The 21,153-nt window shown below is 32.8% G+C and overlaps 2 protein-coding genes across 7 annotated transcripts; one reads left to right on the forward strand and one right to left on the reverse strand.

The window, feature by feature from the left end:
- Positions 1-1,384: 1,384 nt before the first annotated feature.
- On the forward strand, positions 1,385-8,565 carry LOC106056904 (coiled-coil domain-containing protein 42 homolog). The gene is made up of 8 exons (XM_013213825.2): positions 1,385-1,555; positions 2,934-3,153; positions 4,652-4,809; positions 4,914-4,996; positions 5,134-5,243; positions 6,345-6,515; positions 6,776-6,892; positions 7,281-8,565. Exons 1-8 carry the CDS (start codon positions 1,473-1,475, stop codon positions 7,431-7,433), a joined length of 1,095 nt encoding a protein of 364 aa, XP_013069279.1. The 5' UTR covers positions 1,385-1,472; the 3' UTR covers positions 7,434-8,565.
- A 6-nt stretch (positions 8,566-8,571) lies between these two features.
- On the reverse strand, positions 8,572-21,106 carry LOC106056902 (scaffold protein salvador-like). Of its 6 annotated transcripts, none has more exons than XM_013213822.2 (11): positions 20,913-21,106; positions 18,552-18,688; positions 18,248-18,327; positions 18,084-18,154; positions 17,602-17,710; positions 16,854-17,480; positions 16,260-16,523; positions 15,308-15,503; positions 13,138-13,292; positions 12,965-13,026; positions 8,572-12,715 (listed from the first exon to the last, which is right to left on the reverse strand). In XM_013213822.2, the coding sequence occupies exons 5-11, from the start codon at positions 17,696-17,698 to the stop codon at positions 12,386-12,388; spliced, it is 1,731 nt and encodes a 576-aa protein (XP_013069276.2). In that variant the 5' UTR covers positions 17,699-17,710; positions 18,084-18,154; positions 18,248-18,327; positions 18,552-18,688; positions 20,913-21,106; the 3' UTR covers positions 8,572-12,385. The 6 variants fall into 6 exon arrangements, with proteins under 6 accessions (XP_013069276.2, XP_013069274.2, XP_055879895.1 ...); XM_013213820.2 differs by having other exon boundaries at positions 17,602-17,723; XM_056023920.1 differs by having other exon boundaries at positions 17,602-17,723; positions 20,885-21,106.
- Positions 21,107-21,153: the final 47 nt, after the last annotated feature.

The following is a 21,153-nucleotide window of genomic DNA, read 5'->3' on the forward strand; positions in this document are numbered from 1 at the left end:
TTAAACTCATTAAATTCGCTGATGATACTGCCATAGTCGGTCTTATTTCAGGAGACGAAACTCAGTATCGAAGCTCGATAGAAGAGTTTACAAACTAGTGCACCGACAACTTTCTAGAACTGAATGTAACAAAAACTAAAGAACTTATAATAGATTTTAGAAAGAAAAAACAAACTATACGTGAACTGCAAATAAACACTACATCTATAGAACAAGTAAAGGCATATAAATATCTAGGCGTTATCATCAACAACAAGCTTTCATGGGAAGACCACCTTGGAACTCTGACAAAGAAAACAGCCCAGCGACTCTTTTTTCTATACAAACTCAACAGTTTTAAATTAAACAAGATGATCCTTGAGACATTTTACGGCGCAACTGTACAAAATCTGCTAACATACGGAATAAGTTGTTGGCAAGGCAACGCCTCATCTAAACTGTTGCAACGTCTAGAAAACATCAAAAAGCATCAAAAATTACACTCACAACATTACCACATTTAAAGGAACTTTTTGAACAAACGTGCCTAAGGAAAATCGAAAAAATCTTGGAAGACAACGGCCACCCGCTCCATCCGAACTACGCCAGGTCGTCGCGAAGTGGGCGACTGCTGTCAATCAAAACAAGAACGGAGCGGTACAAAAACTCGTTCGTACCTCAATCGGTCAGACTCTATCACCGCCACTCATTGATTAGGGAACATGAAATGCACCAAGATACCTGTGTGTAGTCGCTGAATGAACTCTTCGTGTTGTCTGTTGTATTTATGTGTATGTTTCTGTTGTGTTGTCTTTATATGAGAAACGAGTCCTTGTAATCACAACAAATTTCCGCAAGGATCAATAAAGCAGTCTTAGTCTTATCTATGCTGTTAATCGTCATCGACTTGCCTCCCTAAAAGTTATTACAATAGCCTATATTAATTTAATTTATCAATAGTTTGATTTAAGATTATGAGAAATAGCAATTTTAATTTCTGCTGACGGAAGTGACCGTTAATCGAAGACTTAAATTAACTTATAATTATAAATCTAATTCTAACTAGATTCTAGATCTAGAATAATAAGTCTATAATGACTAAATTGACTAAATCTATTCTTAAATTAAGACTTGTTAGATTTAGACCTAGAGTGAGTAGACTAGCTATTTTTTTTTTGATCTATCGATCGCTTGACCTGATTCATTTTGATAACGATCATTGTAGTTAAAGTGATGCCCCCTTTAAAAATAATAGCAAACCACATTATTTAAATTAATATTATTTTTGAAATTATACGTAAAGTATAGCAGGTTGATCTATATTACTTTGCTATAGCTTATCACACGTTTATATAAAAAAAAAATGTGTATAAAAGCTTCCAACTTCATAAAGTACTGAAATCACGTGACAATCTCCAAGGAGCACGGAACTGTTTAAGTATGGTTGACAGTTTTCCTATACACGCGAACACAATTAACGGTATAAATAATAAATGAAAATGGCGGTCCAGGGTCCGTATACCCTTGATCTGGAGAATCAAAAGAAAAACGTTTTTGTCACACAATTACATGACCGGTAAGATAAACTAATATCGTTAAATTGAAGCTTTTGGCTTTTGAGATTTAAAAAAAATCTTACACTACTTAGGCCTACTGTAACTTACAGTAAAATTAGTAGATCTAATTAACTAATTACTAATAAATGAGTATAAAAAATAATCAATCAATCATTCAATGCAAGTTCCACTTTCCAGCTTTCCCTTCTCCCTTTCTCAGAAAGTCAGATTTGACTTTGCAGCCTGAGCATCATAATATACAATTTAAACTTTAAAATTATTAGAAATTATTAGTAAATCTGTATGATATAAATCAATGAATATCATTTGTATAGCCAGTATAGGCCCTATCACAGTTCTATGTCTAAATAGTAGATCTTTAAATTCTATTTTGCTTCTTCTTAATAACCCCTAAAAATAGTAAATGTAAATAATAATTCTTTATTGTTAAAAGTCAAAATCTAAATTTTAAATAGAGTAACTCAGTAGGTGAAAATCAAGTTATAATATAGGCCTAGATTACTAGACTCTAGAACTCTAGATAAGATTTTTTTTACCAGATTTTTAAATTAGAAATTATAATAATATAAAGTGTTATTTAATTACATAAAAAGTTACTAATACTAATATAGTTCAACTAGATCTAGATTTTTTTTTCAGTAGTAATTTATATTTCCAGCCCTAGACTCTAAATAGACTTATGCTTTCTAGATCTAAACAGAGATTGTATTGTAGTAGCAAACAAAATGAAGAGATTAAAACAGTAAAATTCCAGAAATAGAAAAAGTTACAAATTGAACCTCATAAAAATTAAGACACATGATGTTTTTTCATGGCACAATTTAATTAACGATTATAGACAGCTTATCAAAAACTAAAACTGCTTAAAACAAACACACACAGAGTAGCCATAGACCAGAGTAGAGGGTATGATTCTTTATTCCCACTTGAAATACTGGATATATAGAAGATAAAATAGATACATTTTACTTAAATTTTTGTAACTTTTCAAATTAAAAAAACAACAACTTGAGATAAATAACATTTTCAAAATCCTGTGTGTAGTAATTATGCTTTCTTCAGCATTTTAATAATATGCAAAATTTACCACAAAAATTATAGCTCAGTTATTTGATATATTGTAAAGGTCATCTGTTTCTGTGGCCTACGGTTAACCACTATGTCTGAAAGGGGAACTTTACTTTACTTTTACTATTTTACTATATATTATAGTGCCTACTGTTCAATGATTTTCAATCTATTGTCAGAATAATGTACAGAAGTATTTATAGTATACAAATTATTTACTTTCTTATAACTTAACATTAAAAAAAAATATATGTATAAATATTTCTTAAGCATTTAGATAATAATGTGTCCCCATGCTTATGATTTCAGAGAGGATGAAGAAGATATCACAGCTTTTCCTGTGGTTAAAGAATCAGGAGACAAGCTTATTGAGTCTGGGATCAATACATTGCAAAAAACACTTCTTCTCAAAAAAGAAGTAGAAATTGATAAAGTTAATGGTCTTTTGGATGCAAAACGTTATGAGTTCAAGCAGAGAATTGACAACTGTGCTCAGCGACAATTACAGCTGCAGAAAAAACAACAACAGGTAATTGAGAATACATTCATGAAAAGTTTCTTTGAATAATTTTTTTAGAATTATTAGAATTCCACCTTGGTTGTTTGGTATGTGCCCCAAACTGCTGTCATGATGTCAAGATTCAACCCCAACCACTGTCTCCTGCAGGAGATTACTCCATCAGACTATATCAACGCCACTCATTGATCAGGAAACATGAAAAGGATCAAGATGTTTGTGTGTAGTCCCTCAATGAACTCTTTATGTTGTGTCTGTTCTATTTATGTGAATGTTTCTGTTGTGTTGTCTTTATATGAGAAAAGAGTCCTTGTAATCACAACAAATTTTCATAAGAATCAATAAAGTAGTCTCAGTCTTAGTAATCTTTATTTCTGAAGTCTGAAACTTACTAGTGAAGTGAAGTTATCAGAAAGATAATTTGTAGATTCTTTTCATGGCTAGTTTAGCAGCATCAGATTGTCTGTTATAATAAAACTTAATAATAATAAGAAGAATTTAATTGCTAAATCTCTCTTAAGAAACCTCTGTAAGCTTAATGTGATTTTAAAAATCTTACAGACATAATACAGACCTAAATTTTTATACTTACTTAGACTTAGATCCTCCTGCGCCTTTGGGTGCATTGGCAAGCTGTCTCCACAAAGATCTGTCACTGGCAATGTCTGAAGCCTCTTACCACCTAGTGTCCACTGTTTTGAGGTCCTCCATGTGTGTTGCCAAGTTATATGAGGATGCCCCTGTTTGCACTTTCCTCATAATGGCCTCCATGTCATTGCAACTCTTGGTATGCATAGTTCATTTGGTCCCACAAACCTCATACGATGCTCTGTCACAACCTCACTAAGTGGTTGACTCCCAGTTTGGCATATGATGTCCTTGTTTGAGGTCCGATCTATATTACTGACTCTTAAAATCCTTCTTAGCCATTTTTGTTGAGCCACATATAGTCTTTTCTCAGTTTTGGCAGATGACTTCCATGTCTCACATGCATATGTTGGGATGACGACTGTGTTAAGATGATGTATGCATAGTTTTGTTTTATAAATGTATAGAATATTTTTAACCTTATGCCAAAATGAAATGCATATATTTTTTAAATCAATTCCTTAAAATAATGTTGCTTTTCCTATTATTTCTGCACTGATGACAAATATGGTGCCACCTAATACACAATTCTTGTGCCCTCAATGAGAGCATAGAAGGAAGTGTAAAAAAAATATGCTCAATTCATGAATAGGATACATTCTAACAATTTTTCAAAGATTATAATTTATACATAACCTTAGGTTGTACTCAATGTTTATTGACGCACAATGATACAATAAGGGAGTTCTCCTCTACTTCTCAGCAGTCAAAAGAATTGATAATAATGCTGACTTTGCTGACTGCATTCACTTTTTTTTTGGACCCAAATAAATTTAAGGCATTTCAGTTTGGCAACTCATTATTTTCCTATGGCCAATTTTATAAAGGGTCACTAATAAGGAAGATTTTTTTAACAATCTAGATGAAAGATAGAGTCGCCAAGTTTGAAAAGTTTATCCAAGAGAATGAAGCCAAAAGACGACGAGCCATACAGAAATATCAGCAGGAGGTCAGACTACGGGAGCAAAAAGCACTGGAGTTTTCATCTCTATCAGATCAGTTGGAACAGTTGAAAAAAAGGTAATGTTCGCAGGGAATAACAAAGGCTCTTTTTATAAGATGACTTACATTTTTATAATTTATTTCAATTTACTAGTTTAATATTGTTCTGTAATTATTTTTAGGCATAAAACTCTAGAAGCAAAATTAAAAGCTTACAAGATCTTTGAGCAATACCTAAGAAGTGTTGTTGATGCAATGCCAGAAGGTGAATATTTCATGAAATATATCTAGTAGACTAATTATATCCATGCAGTAAGCAGTAAAAATAAGAAATACTATATTTGTACTTCCAATCATTCATAACAATAACATTATAATAGATTAATAATGCATTCCTTTTAGATTATCTCCCTTCAACTGAAGACAAAATTAAAGGACTAATGATGAGATATAGAACATTAAGTGAATCTAACAAAGGTTTAGTGGATAACCTGGAAACTATTTCTGATGAGGTAATTAGGATTATACATAAGGATGATGTAGTATTTAACTTGATTATAACCTCTCATATTTGATTTTTTTTTATATGAATGTCTATTTTTTTTTCTGTCTGTTGAAGTGTCAAGTATTCTTCTCTGAGCTTTGCATTTAGGGTACCTTAGAGACTACTAATTTCCATAACATGTAAAAAAAAAGATGCAACTTGTATCTGCTGAAGGTTGGAAAGTTAGGCAAACTAGCGTACTAGATCTTTAAATTGGAATGTCTACTTTAAAAGAGGTATTTAACTACACAATTGTAGGGATTTTCAGCTGGGGCTGAAAACGTGCTCTATGTAGGATTAGACCAAGTTTTCAACTTGCTCTATGTTAATGTAGAATTAGACAGATTAAAAAAAAGAAGATAGTATGGGTTTATTTTACTAACCACAACTGACATTCAAATTATGATGGTGTTAGAAAAACTCTAAATGGAATAAAAAAATCAAATCTTATTTTATCCAACACAGTTGATCTCCTGGCTAGTATGTGAAATATTTCCAGAGTCGTGCATATTGATTAGAGACTTAAATTCTGCTAAATCTTATTTAATAAATTACAGATGTTCCTTCAAAAGAGAAGATAATCACATCGTACATGGTGGTTGAGTGGTAAATCACTTGGCTTTCAAACCTAGAGGTCCCGTGTTTGAATTCAGGTGAAGACTGGGATTTTTAATTTTGGGATCCTTAGGGCGTCTCTAAGAGATTAGCTGGGTAAAAGTAAAGTTGGTTGGCCGTTGTGCTGGCCACATGACACCCTGATCAACTGTGGGCCACAGAAACAAATGACCTTTACATCATCAGCCCTTTGGTGATCGTTTAATGAGATTTGATTTTAGCAATCCTAAATAATAAAAATTACTTAACAGAATACATGTACAATCTACTTTCAAAAGATTGTTTCTAAACAAATTGTTTTATTAAAAGGTTATTTAAAATTTGATCATCTTAACACACCAGAACATGCTGTCCTTCTAAATTCTGATGCTCTGCACTATTTAGCTTGAAGTTTGTACTATACTAAAAATGATTTCACTAATAATAATTCAAAGTGTGTATTTGTTTTGTTTAGCTTGAGGTTTGTAGGAAGGAATATGAGGTGTTGAACCAGGAGCACCAGAAGAGTCGCCTATCCAATACTTCAGAGTTGTCGCAGTTGTTAGAGAAGCAGGAGGTCCTCCAGAGTAGGACTGAACAGATGGAACAGAACTACAACATGACAAGTGAAGACCTAAGACACAAGGTTAGACAACTCTTTTGAAACTCTAAATCGTTAAGTAAAAAATATTGCTAATTTTGATCGAATTGCAAGTAAAAGAATTGAAATAGAATTCGGTTCAACTTTGAATGACATTATGGCATACTACATAAAATATAAACTAAGTATTTGTTTCAAAGGTTTTTCCCTTTTCAAGGAACATCTGTAATTTAAATTATACAATAACATACACTATAAATTTAGCTTGTCTGTAAATACTGTAGTGTTATTGTATCTTGACTCAGAGAACAGAGGTGGGGATCATCTTTATGGCAATTGATAACATCTATGACAAGTGTAAAAAACCAACAGATCTACCTCTGGGGAAAGAAGATTGGGATCAAAAGCTCAACAAAATCAAAGTAAGTTCAACCAAAAAAGAAGTGAAATTTGTGACACTGCATTGGAAATTGTTGATGTATCTATCTGCTTAAACACTGAAAGACCTAAAAAACTTGTTTCCATAACAATTGTATTATTAGGCAGATAGGTTTGAAAGATTCTAAATAAGCTTTAGTAATGATGAATGTTCTAAATAAAAAAAAATAATTTTGCATGTGTGATATTGAAGGAAAAATCATATTTAGTGTAATTATTCCCTTTTTTTTTCTGCCTATCTTAGAGAGCTCCTGAATTAATATCAAATCCACTGATACTATTTTGATATGTAGACACCTAAATCAGAGAGGATTTTAATAATACTAGGATAGAAAATCTTAAAATTATTTTGAAAATGTGTTTGATCCACAGGATTATTTACAAGAAAGAGAAGGGGTTGCTAAAATTGTTCAAAGTGCCACAAATTCTTCTACAGGAAGTAGTTCCACAGAACAAACTAAAGCCAGGGCAAAGGTTAAAAGTGCTTCAAGATTGAAAGTCACAATAGCACAGGCGCCTAAATAAGAAAACTGATACTTTATTATGCCAATGTTTCTCAAACTGTGGGGTAGGGAGGTGTGAGGTCTTCTCAAGGTGGGGCATGACATCCTGAATAAAGGGGGTGGCAGATTGGGTCCATTTTTGTTTTCAAGGGGCAAAAAAGGTATTGTCATTGTAGTTTTTAATCCATGTTTATCTGCGAAACATAATATCTAAAAGAAATGGACAAGCTTTAATGAAAATTAAATATGTAAATTTAGATTACTAACATATTGTAAATCTTTATATATATATTGTAACCAAAAATTGTTTTATACATGTTTTTTGCTTTTTTTTTTTTTAATTACATTCTAAATACCCTTCATGACCCCACTGTGAAAGCCTACAGCTCCTGAGGTCTTCAGGGGTTGCAAACACAACTTTTCTGGTTTAATTAATGCTGGATTATGCATGTCAGAGTTAAGACCAAACAGGAGTTCCCACTCAATGCCAAAATCAATTAAAAAATGTTAAGCTTTTTTGGTATTCTTTACAACTATTGAAATTTTGTAAAATTATTAGATCACCAAAGATCAATCAATAATTTTGTACAATTTGTTCATTTCTTACTAACATTTTCACCCAAATAGCTCATGAAAAAGTGGAAAACAAATCGGCACTTTAATTATAACTCTTATGATTGAATGTACATTTTTTGGTCATACAATCATTTTTTTTTGTAATGCTTGTAAGTTTTGTACATGTCAATTCTGTTTAGTGATATTTCAACTCTATGTTATTGTGTTTTGATGCAACTAATACAAATGTCTACTTATGTTCTTTAGTAGCTGCTTAAATGTTTAAAGTTTTTTAATAATATTTTTAATCAGGAATTGTCTGTAGTTTTGTTCTATGATGGTTCATGTAAAGACACTAAAATATCAGCCATGACATTAAATGCCAAAGTGTACATAAAGACATAAGCTGGAGCGGATGCATATAATCTAATTGTACTAAGTATTTGATCTGACTGTGATTTCTTTCTTTCTTTCTTTTTTTTTATTTACTGTAAATTTTTATTTGCTAAATACATACCATAATATATGATGTATTTATATGTGAATAAGATTATTTAAAAAAAATAAAAATCAAACGATGAGGTAAAAGAAAACAAAAACATGACTTTATTGTCTCAGATGTATTTTATTATTATTATTTTTTTTGGCTTTCATAAAAAAATGTGTTTGAAATCATTATTTCAGGTAAACAACCATCAATTTTGTTCTACCAGTGCTATAAAAGATTATCTGAACAAAAAAAAAAAAAAACAAAACAATTAGAAAACAATCACTTAGATGCAAATATCTCTATAATTAAAATGATAGCAAAATTTAAAATTTGATTGCATTCTCTGGTTACAGTCTCTCATATTACAATGTACTCACTAAAGGCTCAATTCAAAGGCAAGAATATTTGTTTGGACAGAATTTCTGAAGTGTAACACATCATTCAAGACATTTTTATATTTGAAACAAGTTGAACAGAATCTTGGCATAGAATCATTCAGACTATGTGATTTCATAACCCTTGAAATGATTCAAATTTAAATTTGAACTAAATATAGTCAAATGTGGTTTTACAATAATCATGCAGAATATGGAAATGATATTTATGAACTATAATATCTAGGTAAGTGTTTGTAATTACTAAGTAAAGTTGTTGTTTTTAACTACTTACATTTTTTAAAAGTCTTCTACAGAAATAGCCTTTAGCACGATTACTTGATTTTAAATACCTTTTTAACTCTTTATCTCCTGAATTATTTTCCAAGTTCAGGAAAAAATGATTCATTCTGCCAATTTGTAGTGTGCTACCATGTTATGGTTAAATTAAATTAACTTTTTTTGGTTGTTATCAGAAAATGGTAAAATTACAGAGAAATGAATCCCCTTTTAAAATAATACAATTCGATTTTGTAGAAAAAATTATTATTTTAACTATTTCTCTCTGTAATTATTTTCCACAATGTCATTATCCATTTTGTTCATATGCATTTCACCAGCCTGTTATGATTATACATCAATATCTTTTTTGTTTGTTATCAGAAAATGTTATATTTAATATAGACTTAATGGGCAATGCACACCCTTTTTTAATTAAAATATATCAATGATTATACAACCAAAATGAAATGGACTAGACTTTCTATTTTATGATCCAAATTGAACTAAAAGTAATTTTTATAATAGTTATTCATATTTTCACAAAACTTAATATAAAACATATAAAATATACATTCATTTTCTTGAGCTCACTGTCCCATGCCATTACCTACAAGACAAGTAATATAAAAAAACAACAAAAGACAGAGCCTTTAGGTAGCCCCTACTCTTAAAAATATTGTTTTTGGTATAACAGTGAAAATGAAAAAATTATTTTCCAAAGGGAAACTACTCAAGATTAAATTATAAACAAAAACATTTTGGCAGGAAAGGAAAGAAAACAAAACAACTGACTATTCAAGTATTGTTCATAGTACTGTCACTTTGGCTGAAAGAATGGGGTCAAATCAATCATGGTATCGATGATAAGGAGAGAAAGAGTTAAATTTCAACTATGAAAATAACAAAGATAACACCCTGACCTTAAATATGACATACAAGATCTAGACTAAATCTAGGAAATTTTTACAAAATGAGTGCAGAATGTGTTTATATTTATCCATATTTCCACAAAACATAATTGAGAACTCATTACAAATCACATTAAATGAATATCTATAGCTTATTAGCCCGTAGCTACCAAACAGAATAGAAAATGAAACAAATGAAGATTTAAAGCATGGACAACTGGCAGTGCAGATCTGATGGAAATGTTTGAAATGGATGATGAGAACAGTTTGTATCAGACTGTAATGCATGTACCATCCTGACATATATTATTCCACCTAAACATTTCTCAAACTTTCACATACACACATTTAACTCTTCACAACCAGAGCGGCACCACACACTGAACAGCCTCTGCTTGTTTCACAATCCTAATATAATCATAAAGGCAAAGGTACCCTTGCATTCTATGGGAGCAGATGGTGTAAAGCTCATCTGTTTATATGGCCAGTGGTCAATGAGGGTGTCATGTGGCCAGCACAACAACAAAGCACCTCTACTTCCCCAGCGTATCTCAGGTACTTATTTGAATGGGATGAACTCAGGGGTGTCTTACAAATCCTGAAGCTCAAAATCCCAGTTCTCACTTAAGATCCCTCAGTTAGAAAGCCAAGAGCCTTACCACTCAGCCACCATGCTCCCTAATGAAATGATAATACAACCATCATTTTTTCTTTGAAGATTTAATCCAGAATTTCATTCCATCAAAACAGAAACAATTATCAATGAACAAGCTTGTACTCTGTTTTCTTTATATCACAATAACAAACAAATTACACTAAATAAATAGTCCTTTGTAAAGGGATAAAAACACAACCTTTTTTTTTAAGTACAAAAAATATATACACACAAAACTTTGGAATTGATAATAAAAATATGAACTTTGTATGATGTAGACGTAAGAAGCTATGCACAGACTTCTAATATCAAAGCAATAGGAAATAATTATTTGCACTTTAAAAAACTTTGTTTTTCATCCTAGAGTAAATATATAAGTAAAATGATGCTTTAAAAAATAGAACATTATTCTTCAATTTATTGTTGAAAACTAGCTGGAATCAGCTTAACAGTAGTCAACAATACTGTGGCATCACAACTTATTAAATACTCTCACAGTGGCCACATTGGCTGCAGAGAATTAAATCATCGCCACAATATATAATTTTTTTTATAGATAAAATTCTGCTCCTTACAATTTGTAGTCAAAATAAAAAAAAAGTTCTTAGAAGTTCTTATAACACCTAAATTGTTTTTCATGTAAATAATGGAAAAATAAAATATAATTTTTATTTTATTTTGTATTTATATATATATATATATATATATATATAAAGGATAGTCTAAATGTTTATTTGTCTAAATGCGTACATAAATATATATATATTTAGCTCAATAAGACACAACTAGGAATTAAAAGAGGAAAAAGAAATGTAATTAAAAAAGAAAAGAAATAAATTCAAATACTTATTCTAGTTCTCCTGGTAACCCCCTGAACTTCATCATTGATGGTTAATTTAAATGCTTTGAGAGATAACAATTAGTTCATAAACAACACAAGCGCTAGTTGTTGTCAAACATTAACAAATAAGGCAACATTTTCTTTTAAGACAGAAACAAAACAAAAACAAATTGTATGTACAGAGTTAAGTTAATCGTCAGAGATCAACATTGCTATGTTGTCATTGGCTTCAACCTTCTCTTACATACTGTCTATGTAACATAAGCAAAGTCAATTTGATGACAAAAAATAAATGGAAGAACATCATATTGCTAACAAAATGAAGCCATAAATAAACAAAGATCCACTTGCGAAGAGAAAGACAGCTCTGAGAGTAACAAAATATGTATCCAATGAGAGACACACAAAATCCCAACTAAGGAAACAAAATAGATTTCTATCTTAAACAAGCATTTCTTGCTCAAATTCTTCATATTGCATTACAATATTTGAACATTAGCAGCACTTAACTGCATTGGTATAGCTTCAGATGATATGACATTGATGACTTTCTATCAACATTTACTGACTTTGTGCTTAACACTGACCTAACCTATTGATGTTTTATAACATAAATATAAAATAGATTAATTTTTGGTTTATATAAGAGAGATGATACAGAAACTATATGAAACAAAGAAAGATAGAGAGAAAACGATTCTCGGAAGAAAAAGCAACTGAAAATAAAACTAGTTATGAGCTTGATTGAACTTCTTACTCAACACTTCTAGCTAAGTTTAGTAATCTCCATTTGAAGAAAATAACATTTGATTGTTGTTGATTGTAATAATCCCAAGCACTGTCAAGTCCAAAAGTAAAACAAAAAAATATCACACTTTTGTTTCAATATTTTGTGTTAGTAGCAAATGTTGGTTTGATGGCTGCTGCTGGTACTGGGACGGCTGTTGACTGTAGGGCACTTGCTGTTGGGGTTGAATCTGCATCATCTGCTGCTGGACTAGAGAATGTTGGAATGGTAGGTTGGTGATGGCCAAAGGCTGCTGCTGCAGCTGCCTCTCTTTCTTTCGACGATCTAGCTCTCTGTTGAGAGCATTGCGATAGTTCTCATAGCTCATCACAATGTGTTCTAGGTCCTGCTTGTAAAGTCTCGTCAGGAGTGCAGCAAAATTTTCTAACTGCTTCAGTGTAAACAGTTCCCACTAAAAATAAAAATAAAACAAAGAAATTTCTGGCACATTTGTAGTCACTGATTCGAACATCAATAATTTTTCATAAGCAAATAATAATTTTAATCAAATCTAAAAATGAACTTTTTAAAAATCTATAAATGAACTTTTTAAATCAAGTACTGGTATTATTTAAAAAGAACATCCATAAAAATTCAAATCTTATTTTCAATGTCACTGACAACCGAACTTCTAAAAAAAATTAATAGAAGTGATTCCTACCTTTAATTTATGGTCATGCTCATGAGGTGCTTTAGAAAAGACAATGAGCCATTCTGGGATTTCTGAAAATGTTCAAAATAAAGTAAAGAGCTGTGAACCAATTAAGGTAGAGTTGGCACGAACCTATTTGAAATGTTATCAAGTACATTATAAACAACTAAAAAAAAAACAACCTGTGTTGAGATATGGGTTGGCAGGAACTAGCTGTTTGTTTTGGCGATACTCTAAGTGGGGAGGAATACGCTCTGGAACCAGACCTCCGTAAGCGAGTACCATACCTTGAGTTGAACTACAAGGATGATGATACTGAGCTGTGCGTGTGATATGGCTTTAAAATAAAAAGAAATAAAAGATACATCACTGGCTCATGATCAAGTTAGAAAACAAAACAGAAAAAAAACAAAAAAAGAACAAAATAGAAACTATTCTTTTCAAATCAGCTAAAGAAAAGCAATATTGGGCCTAGACTAGAACAACTAGAACTTAAAAAAAAAAACTTTTATCTTTTATTCTCCAACCTACAGTTATAGATCTACTCACCCAAATACCAAAATGAAAAGCAAAAATAATTTATATATACTAGCAGTACACACCGGCTACGCCTGTTGATTTGTTCCCAGGCTTTAAATGTTTATTATGGCCAAACACTTTTTTTTTTAATTTTAATAAACGAGCCTAATTTTTTTTTTATTATGGCCAGAACAACCCCTTCTTATCTTTCTTTTTTGAATTTTAATAAATGAACATCATTATAACGATAAACCTAACATACTTATATAGCCAGTGAATCATTGTATCTCTTAAAATGAAATTTCATGGCCCACTCTTGCTTTCCTAAAAACACCTTTTTTTTTTTAAATAAATGAGCCATGCTTTAATGATCAATCTATCTTACTATTTTAGCCTGTCAATCAGTGTAACTGTTACAATGACATTTCATGGCCCACTCTCTCTTTCCTTCCCTCTCTTGACACATATACGCTCACATATTTTGGGCCTATTAATTTTAGTAGCACTTTGACTTATTCCTAACCTCCATTACCACCCCCGCCAACAACAAAAAGTTAGTCCTTTGTAGATATTCCTGTTTCTACATTTCTCTTGGTATTTTGTTCTCTAAATAAAAAGAAATATCAATTTGGTTTAATTAATCATTTATTTGATCCCTTTGGAATGTAGCAATAGATCTACAATTATCATTTTCATGCTATTAGGATTACCTTTTTTTCAACCATGTATGTTTATCTCGCCCCTTTTGAATCTAGCGAAATGACAATAGATCTATTCCTTGCTCTCTCTCTTGTACAAAAGAAAAAGACTCTAGATCTATCTTATTAATGCTATTAGGAATGGTTTTGTTTTTTTATTTAAGTCGCAGTTGAAAAGACGTAAGGCAAGCTTAAAAAGTTCACTTAGGGAAAATAAAATATACAGGAAGTCTTACTTTCTTGATATTAAATAAAAATGCTTAGTAAGTAGACTGCGGCCTTTTGGGGAAATACCGAAAATAAAATACAAAGGTTTCATACGGCTTCCGAATTGTATTGCACTATTCTTATTTTCTGAAGAATGTTTAGAAAAACAATAAGATGCAATACAAAAACAAAACAAACGCCACTATATACTGATTATTAACACAAATGACTTAAGATTTTTATATTAATTATCAATTTTTTTGTATCTTCATCAAAAATGGCCTTTCCTCACCAAACACTACTGGAAGTCACCGTAGCAAAAGTCAATTAAAATTACATACCCTGATTTACTTTCAAAAATTAAAATAATTTAAGTTATGTCTGTTTGTCCTAAAATAGTAGTGAAAGTAAATAATTTATGTGTCACGAAGATAACTACTATCGATTTATGGGAGAGAACTAGACAAAAGCCCATAGCCCAAGACATCACAAAACGAAAATGGAGCTGGATAGGAGACACCCTGCGAAAACCACCTACCAATGTTGCAAGGCAGGCACTTGACTGGAACCCACAAGGAAAGAGGAAAGTGGCCAGACCTAAGCAAACCTGGAAGAGGTCAGTCATCAGTGAAGTTGAGGGCACTGGAATGACATGGGAGCAAATGAAGAAAGCTGCTCAGAACCGAGTTCGGTGGAGAGGTGTGGTTGTGGCCCTATGCTCCCCTGGGAGTACACAGGATTAAGTCAAGTAAGTCAAAGTTTACTAAAATAGCCATACAGTTTTCTCCCCTTTGTTTGTTTAACTGGTTTTAGAGTTAAAATGAATAAACCAGTGCTTTAAAGATCATTTAAGAAACTTTTTCTTATAATTAAACTAATTCCAACATACCTAACAAGAGTTACATCCAACAGTTAAAAAAAAACTTACTTATAATAATAAACACCTCGTTCTTTAGACTCTATCCTCTCCCAATCAGTGGGCAAAGATTCTTTCTCCAATGGATGGCTCCAGTGTGTGGCTTGCGTGTTGTGGTCAATGTAATATTTCCTGCCTCTCACTGTCCAGTCCACTGACCACCCTGGTGGTAGGGGAAGCTCTTCCTGTGATAGATAGCTACTCACCCCTGAAAATATTTAATGCCACTTGAGAACCAAAGTGAATATATAAATACATTTAGAACCAATGTCTCAGCTGAGACTGAGGGCTAAAAGGTTTCTAATTGGAGTTTGAGGACAGGATTATATGCTTGTAAAGTCAAGAAACAATACAGAATACCAGGCATTGGCTGATGACAATTAAGCATGTTTGGTCATTGTGTTGGCCATGACAATCTTGTTAACTGTTAACCCCTAGCCTAACAAACAGATATTCACATAATGTATGGATTGATAGATCTTGAAGGAAACTTGAATTACTAAAAAGGGTTCATGCTATGTTCAAATCTATCTAGAGATAATTTCTCATAGAAATTCAGTTATTGTATTTATAATTCTGTACTTCAAAAAAAAAAAAAAAGTAAACATCTTGACAACTATAAAGGGCTATGAAAGGTCTCTTCTATTTTCGGAAAATTAGTTGAAGCAACTTTTACTTCAAAATCTATTATTTAAGGCATGTAAGCTAATTATCACTTTAGTACAATATGTTTCCACCTTAAGAGGAATACTTGCGATTGCATCCATTTAAGAGGTGTGTTAAGGCTTTGGCTGCAGAATTTATAGCTATTTCACAAATTTTTAGCAATAGAAAACCATTTGAGTGATTTATCTAGTTTTAATTTAAAAATCATTTTTAGGTTGGAAAGATAATCCTAATTGTCTTACCAAATGATTCTAAAGAGGAGACAAGAACCTCATTAATCTAAACTTGAGGGCCTTACCAGATGAGGCTGAAGACCCAGAGGTTGTTTTAAGATCGTGAAGGTCACTTGTCACCAGACCAAACATTCCTTTCCCAAGGAGGTTGCCTCCAGGATTCTGCTGGGCATAATGACTTCGGATTTCTTGGTGGTATTGAGCTATTTGGTAGTTTTCATCCAGCTGCTGCAGATTGTAGTAGTCACTGTTGCTGTTGTTGCTTGTTGTGCTACTTCCGCTGCTGGCACCTGTGTACTTGTAATAAGGCTGGCCTTCAGGGTTGTCATCTGTGCATTTCAAGAAAGCACGAAAAGTTGAAAGAGAGATATTAAAATGTTAGTAATCTTGATTTAAATAAAATTACCAAAGTTAATGTGAACAAATGAAAAAAAATGTTGAATGTAATTGAGATATGCAAGATCTTTTTTTTAAAGACATTAAAAAGACTAAATGGCCGGTATAAGCAGTAAATAATGTAATAAGTAAAGCTATGATTCAGTCCACTGCATGGCAAGATATTAATATAAAAAAAATCTACATATCACTTGTGTTTAAGGTTAAAATTAGTGAGATCAAACTTATAATTATTAACAATATGAGATACATCTGAAGCCTACCTTCTCTGATGACAGTCAGGGGACTTGTAATACTGCGCTGATCTTCTTGATTTCCACCTAAATGTCCTAATAATTTTTGATGCTGCAATTCTGCACTTTGATTACTGAAAGCCCCTTGACTCATGTTTATTGCAGGACGTGTCACTCCTGTGGCCACATCACTGACCACCTGAGAATAAGCCACACCAAATGTCTGAGGACCTGATGAGGTCACCTCCGTACGAGATACAGGAGAGGAGGTCATTCTTAAATTGTGAAAGCCTTGGGTCAACTGGTTGACAGGCAAGGCTCCAGGCTCATAGTGTTGATAATGTTGCTGTGACTGCATCTGTGGACTAACCCCATGTGGGGCCTGATAAAACATCTGGTACCTCACTGTCTGCGGCTGTGATGAAAATGAGAAATGTTGTTGCTGAGGCTGATGACCAGCGTAGTACTTGTCAATGTCACCACTGCTTTCATGTGCCAGGACAGTTGGCGCATTTGGACGAGGAGTGGAAACATTCTGGGTGACAGGTTGGCCAGGTACATTGTACACCTGAGCCTGAGGAATGTAGGATGCTGGGGTTCTCGTAGTGCGACCCATTCTTTGGAATGAAGTTCCTTGGCGAACAGGAGTATGGTAATCTTTTAAAATGAAAACAAAAGACTTTCATTTATGACTTATACAGATAGCTTAAAATTTTATTACTAGTTTTAGAAAGCAATTAATATGATTAAGAGAAAAAAAGAAAAGAAATGTCTTTACTTCTGAGGAGTGGAGGTGTGTCTCTTTTCACATAACGACCAGCAATTCCTTCATTAAGGCCAGAATCTTTTTTTCTTGTCAAACGTTTTTTATCCATGGCAGACAAAATCTTAATGACGTACCTTAAAGAAGAGTTAAAACATTAAAAGAGCCAATAGTGTTGACAGCAACAATGAGATTTTTGTGGATAAATACAGTCTAATCTCATTACACTGATGACATATTAGAGTAATCATATCTAATTATCAGTGTGATTATAACTTAGCAGAGCTTAAGTCTTAGACTAGATTGACACATGAAACTTATAGAATGTTATTATCTATTGAAGTAATCTCTGTAATTTTTAAGATAATATACATAGATAAGGGAACTAATTGAAAACTAGAGAAAGCATTGCACAATATTCTTATTATAAATCTGTTTATATAACAAGGTCTGTATAAATTACTGCTCTTAATAAATATGTTAGTCACTAGCTATACCTTTAAAGTTGTTTTTTTTCAAGAAGTTATTTCTTTATCCTCTTCATGTAGCATTCTATTTTCATTCACTCCTGAATGCAGAAGAAAATGATGCTAACTTATGCTACTCATTACTAAAACAAAATATGAAAAGGTTTTGTTAAAAATAATAAAGAATGCCATACCTGTCATATTCAAACGCTTAGTTGTACTTATAGGTATAGTTATCTAAAGAGCTACAAAATGGCACCACTCAAAGCAACCACTGTGAAAAAATGGGATATGACAAGTTAGATCTGGGTAACAATAAATAAACAAATAGCATGAGAGGGAGCACATTTTTTGTGTTGCTTTTTTTTTTTCCATAAGAATTAACATTTTCCTTTCATAAATCCTTTTATTCAAAGATAACTAACTGACATCTGATATAAGTTAATATTAGACTTAACAAGCTTATCAAACTGCTAATTACTTGTCTATTCTCTTTACCTCCTTCCTTTAGCCTCACAGTGTTCCACTAACTGTACAAACAAAAAGTGACAATGTGTTATAAGCCTCCATACTGTAGCTTGTTGAATGAGATGCTTGAGTCCACTTAAGAAATGTTGACATTGTTTTATACAAAACTAAATATGGAAGTAAATAAATAATTAATAGATAAAAAAAAGAAATTTTGTTGGTGTGGGGGGAATCTAATTTGAGCTCTTGTATTTCTTCTAGAGGAAGGAGATACAGAGATACTAAATGTCCTGGCAGTATCCAACATTGACGCCTATCCGATTCTTTGCTCAGAAGTAGCAGCCTGAAAGCCTTAAAAGGGAAAATCGGTCAGAGTTGACAACATTCCTGGTGAACTTCTACAGGCGGGAGAAACCATGATAAACACACTATATACGATTTGTAACAAGATCTGGCAATCAGGAGAATGGCCCAAACCCTGGAACCAATCACTCATCATAACCCTTCCAAAGAAAAGCAATTTACAACTATGTCAAAACTATCGCACTATCAGCCTCATAAACCATCCCAGCAAAGTACTGTTAAAAATTATATTAAACCGGCTAAAACCGATAGCAGACAACATCATATCAGAAGAACAAGTGGATTTTAGACAAGGTCGCAGCACAACAGAGCAAATCCTAAACCTCAGAATACTCTGTGAAAAATATCTCCAACACCAAGACAATCTTTTCCATGTCTTTATTGATTTTAAGAAAACTTTTGATCGAGTATGGCACAGGGTACTCTGGGCGACAATGGAAAAGTACAACATTAATAAAAACATACAGTTATCAAGAACCTCTACAAGGATACCACCAGTGAAGTGTACTTTAACAATAATATTGGGGTCTGGTTCAAAACTACAGTTGGAGTAAGACAGGACTGCCTACTTTCACCAACACTCTTCAATATCTTCCTTGAAAGGATAATGGAAGATGCTCTCGATGGCTATGAAGGTACTGTTAGCATTGGAGGAAGAAGAATTACTAGCGCTTGGCAGATGACATTGACGGCCTAGCAGGGACAGAAGAAAAACTAGCTCACCTGGTGATTGACAAGACTTCCGCAGCATATTATATGGCATGCAAATAAATGCCAAAAAAACAAACAAATTATGACAAATAGTCAACAGGGCTTTAAAAGGGGCATCAGTATTAAAGGTGAAAAGCTGACTAGTATTAGCAGCTTCAAATACCTCGGAGCTATAATCTCAGATGAGGGAACGAAACCCGAACTATTGGCCCAAATAGCACAGTCCACAGCAGCCCTTTCAAAACTTAAAACGATATGGAAAGTCAAGGGCTTAGCCCTCGCCACCAAACTCAGACTGATGTGCTCCCTGGTCATGGCCACATTTTTATATGCTTGCAAGTCTTGGGTGCTGACTGCAGAGCCAGAGAGACAGATCCTAGTAATGGAATTGAGATGCTACAGAAGGATCCTATGTATCACATTCAAAGATCGCATCAAAAACCAAGAGATTAGAGACAGGGTTACTGCATCGATCGGACCCCATGATAACCTGCTAACTATTGAAAAAAAACGCAAGCTTAAAATCTATGGCCATATTACAAGATCTGTGGGACTCGCAAAGACCTTCCTTCAGGGAACAGTACCAGGAAAAAGAAGAAGAGGCACACAGAGAAAGCGATGGGAGGACAACATAAAAGAATGGAAAAAGGTTTTAAACAAGGCAAAAGACAAGGAGGAATGGAGAAAGACGGTTGACAAGTCTTGCTTGGTGCCCAAAGGTCCAACAGACTAAGGGATAGGTAAAGGTAAGGTATTCCTTCAAAAATTCAGCTGAAACTTTGTTACTCCTCAAGAGCTGGGATTTAACATTCATGGGCATATAGTTCTAAAACTAATGAATGTGGGCCGTTTTATTAAAGGATTTACCAAGTCCAAGTCTTTCAACTGCAGCACAGCACTTATATATAATGCTAATACTCATATATATATATATCTAAATGAGCATAGTTACTTGCTGCTCTACGGATGAAACCTGCAGGCCCTAATACTATACAGAGTATGCACAATATAGTTTTCTCATTTATGCCTTCTCATCTGTGCATTAATTACTATTTTAAAATAAAGCACCCCTCCCCCATCACCTCAGTCCTCATCTTCTTCTAACCCTACACACTCATAAACAAACAAAACACACACCTATATTTTAATCTAATAATCTATGGACATATTATCATCATATTCATCATAAATTGATACTTGATCATCAAATCAATCATAATCAATGCAATGACATCATTATCTGACATTATCATTATTTAATTTTTAGATCAACAGTTTTATTTACGAACAGTCACAGTGTCAACAGTGAATGATCACCTTCTGAAAATATTAAGCATATTTTAACACATATTTTATTTGAAATAAAGCCTCTAGATCTTAAGTTTGCATCACATAGTCTAGATCTATTAGTATTTAGGTAATATAGTCTATACGTTCTATTTAGGTATTGACTAGATATAGATCTAGTCTAGGTTCTCTTCACCTATTCACCTATATACAATAACATGATGACTACGTCACAACTTTTTGTGTACACATTCCGGAAATTACATTTATC

The sequence above is a fragment of the Biomphalaria glabrata genome, chromosome 3, assembly GCF_947242115.1.
Source record: "Biomphalaria glabrata chromosome 3, xgBioGlab47.1, whole genome shotgun sequence".
Taxonomy (NCBI): Eukaryota; Metazoa; Mollusca; class Gastropoda; family Planorbidae; genus Biomphalaria; species Biomphalaria glabrata.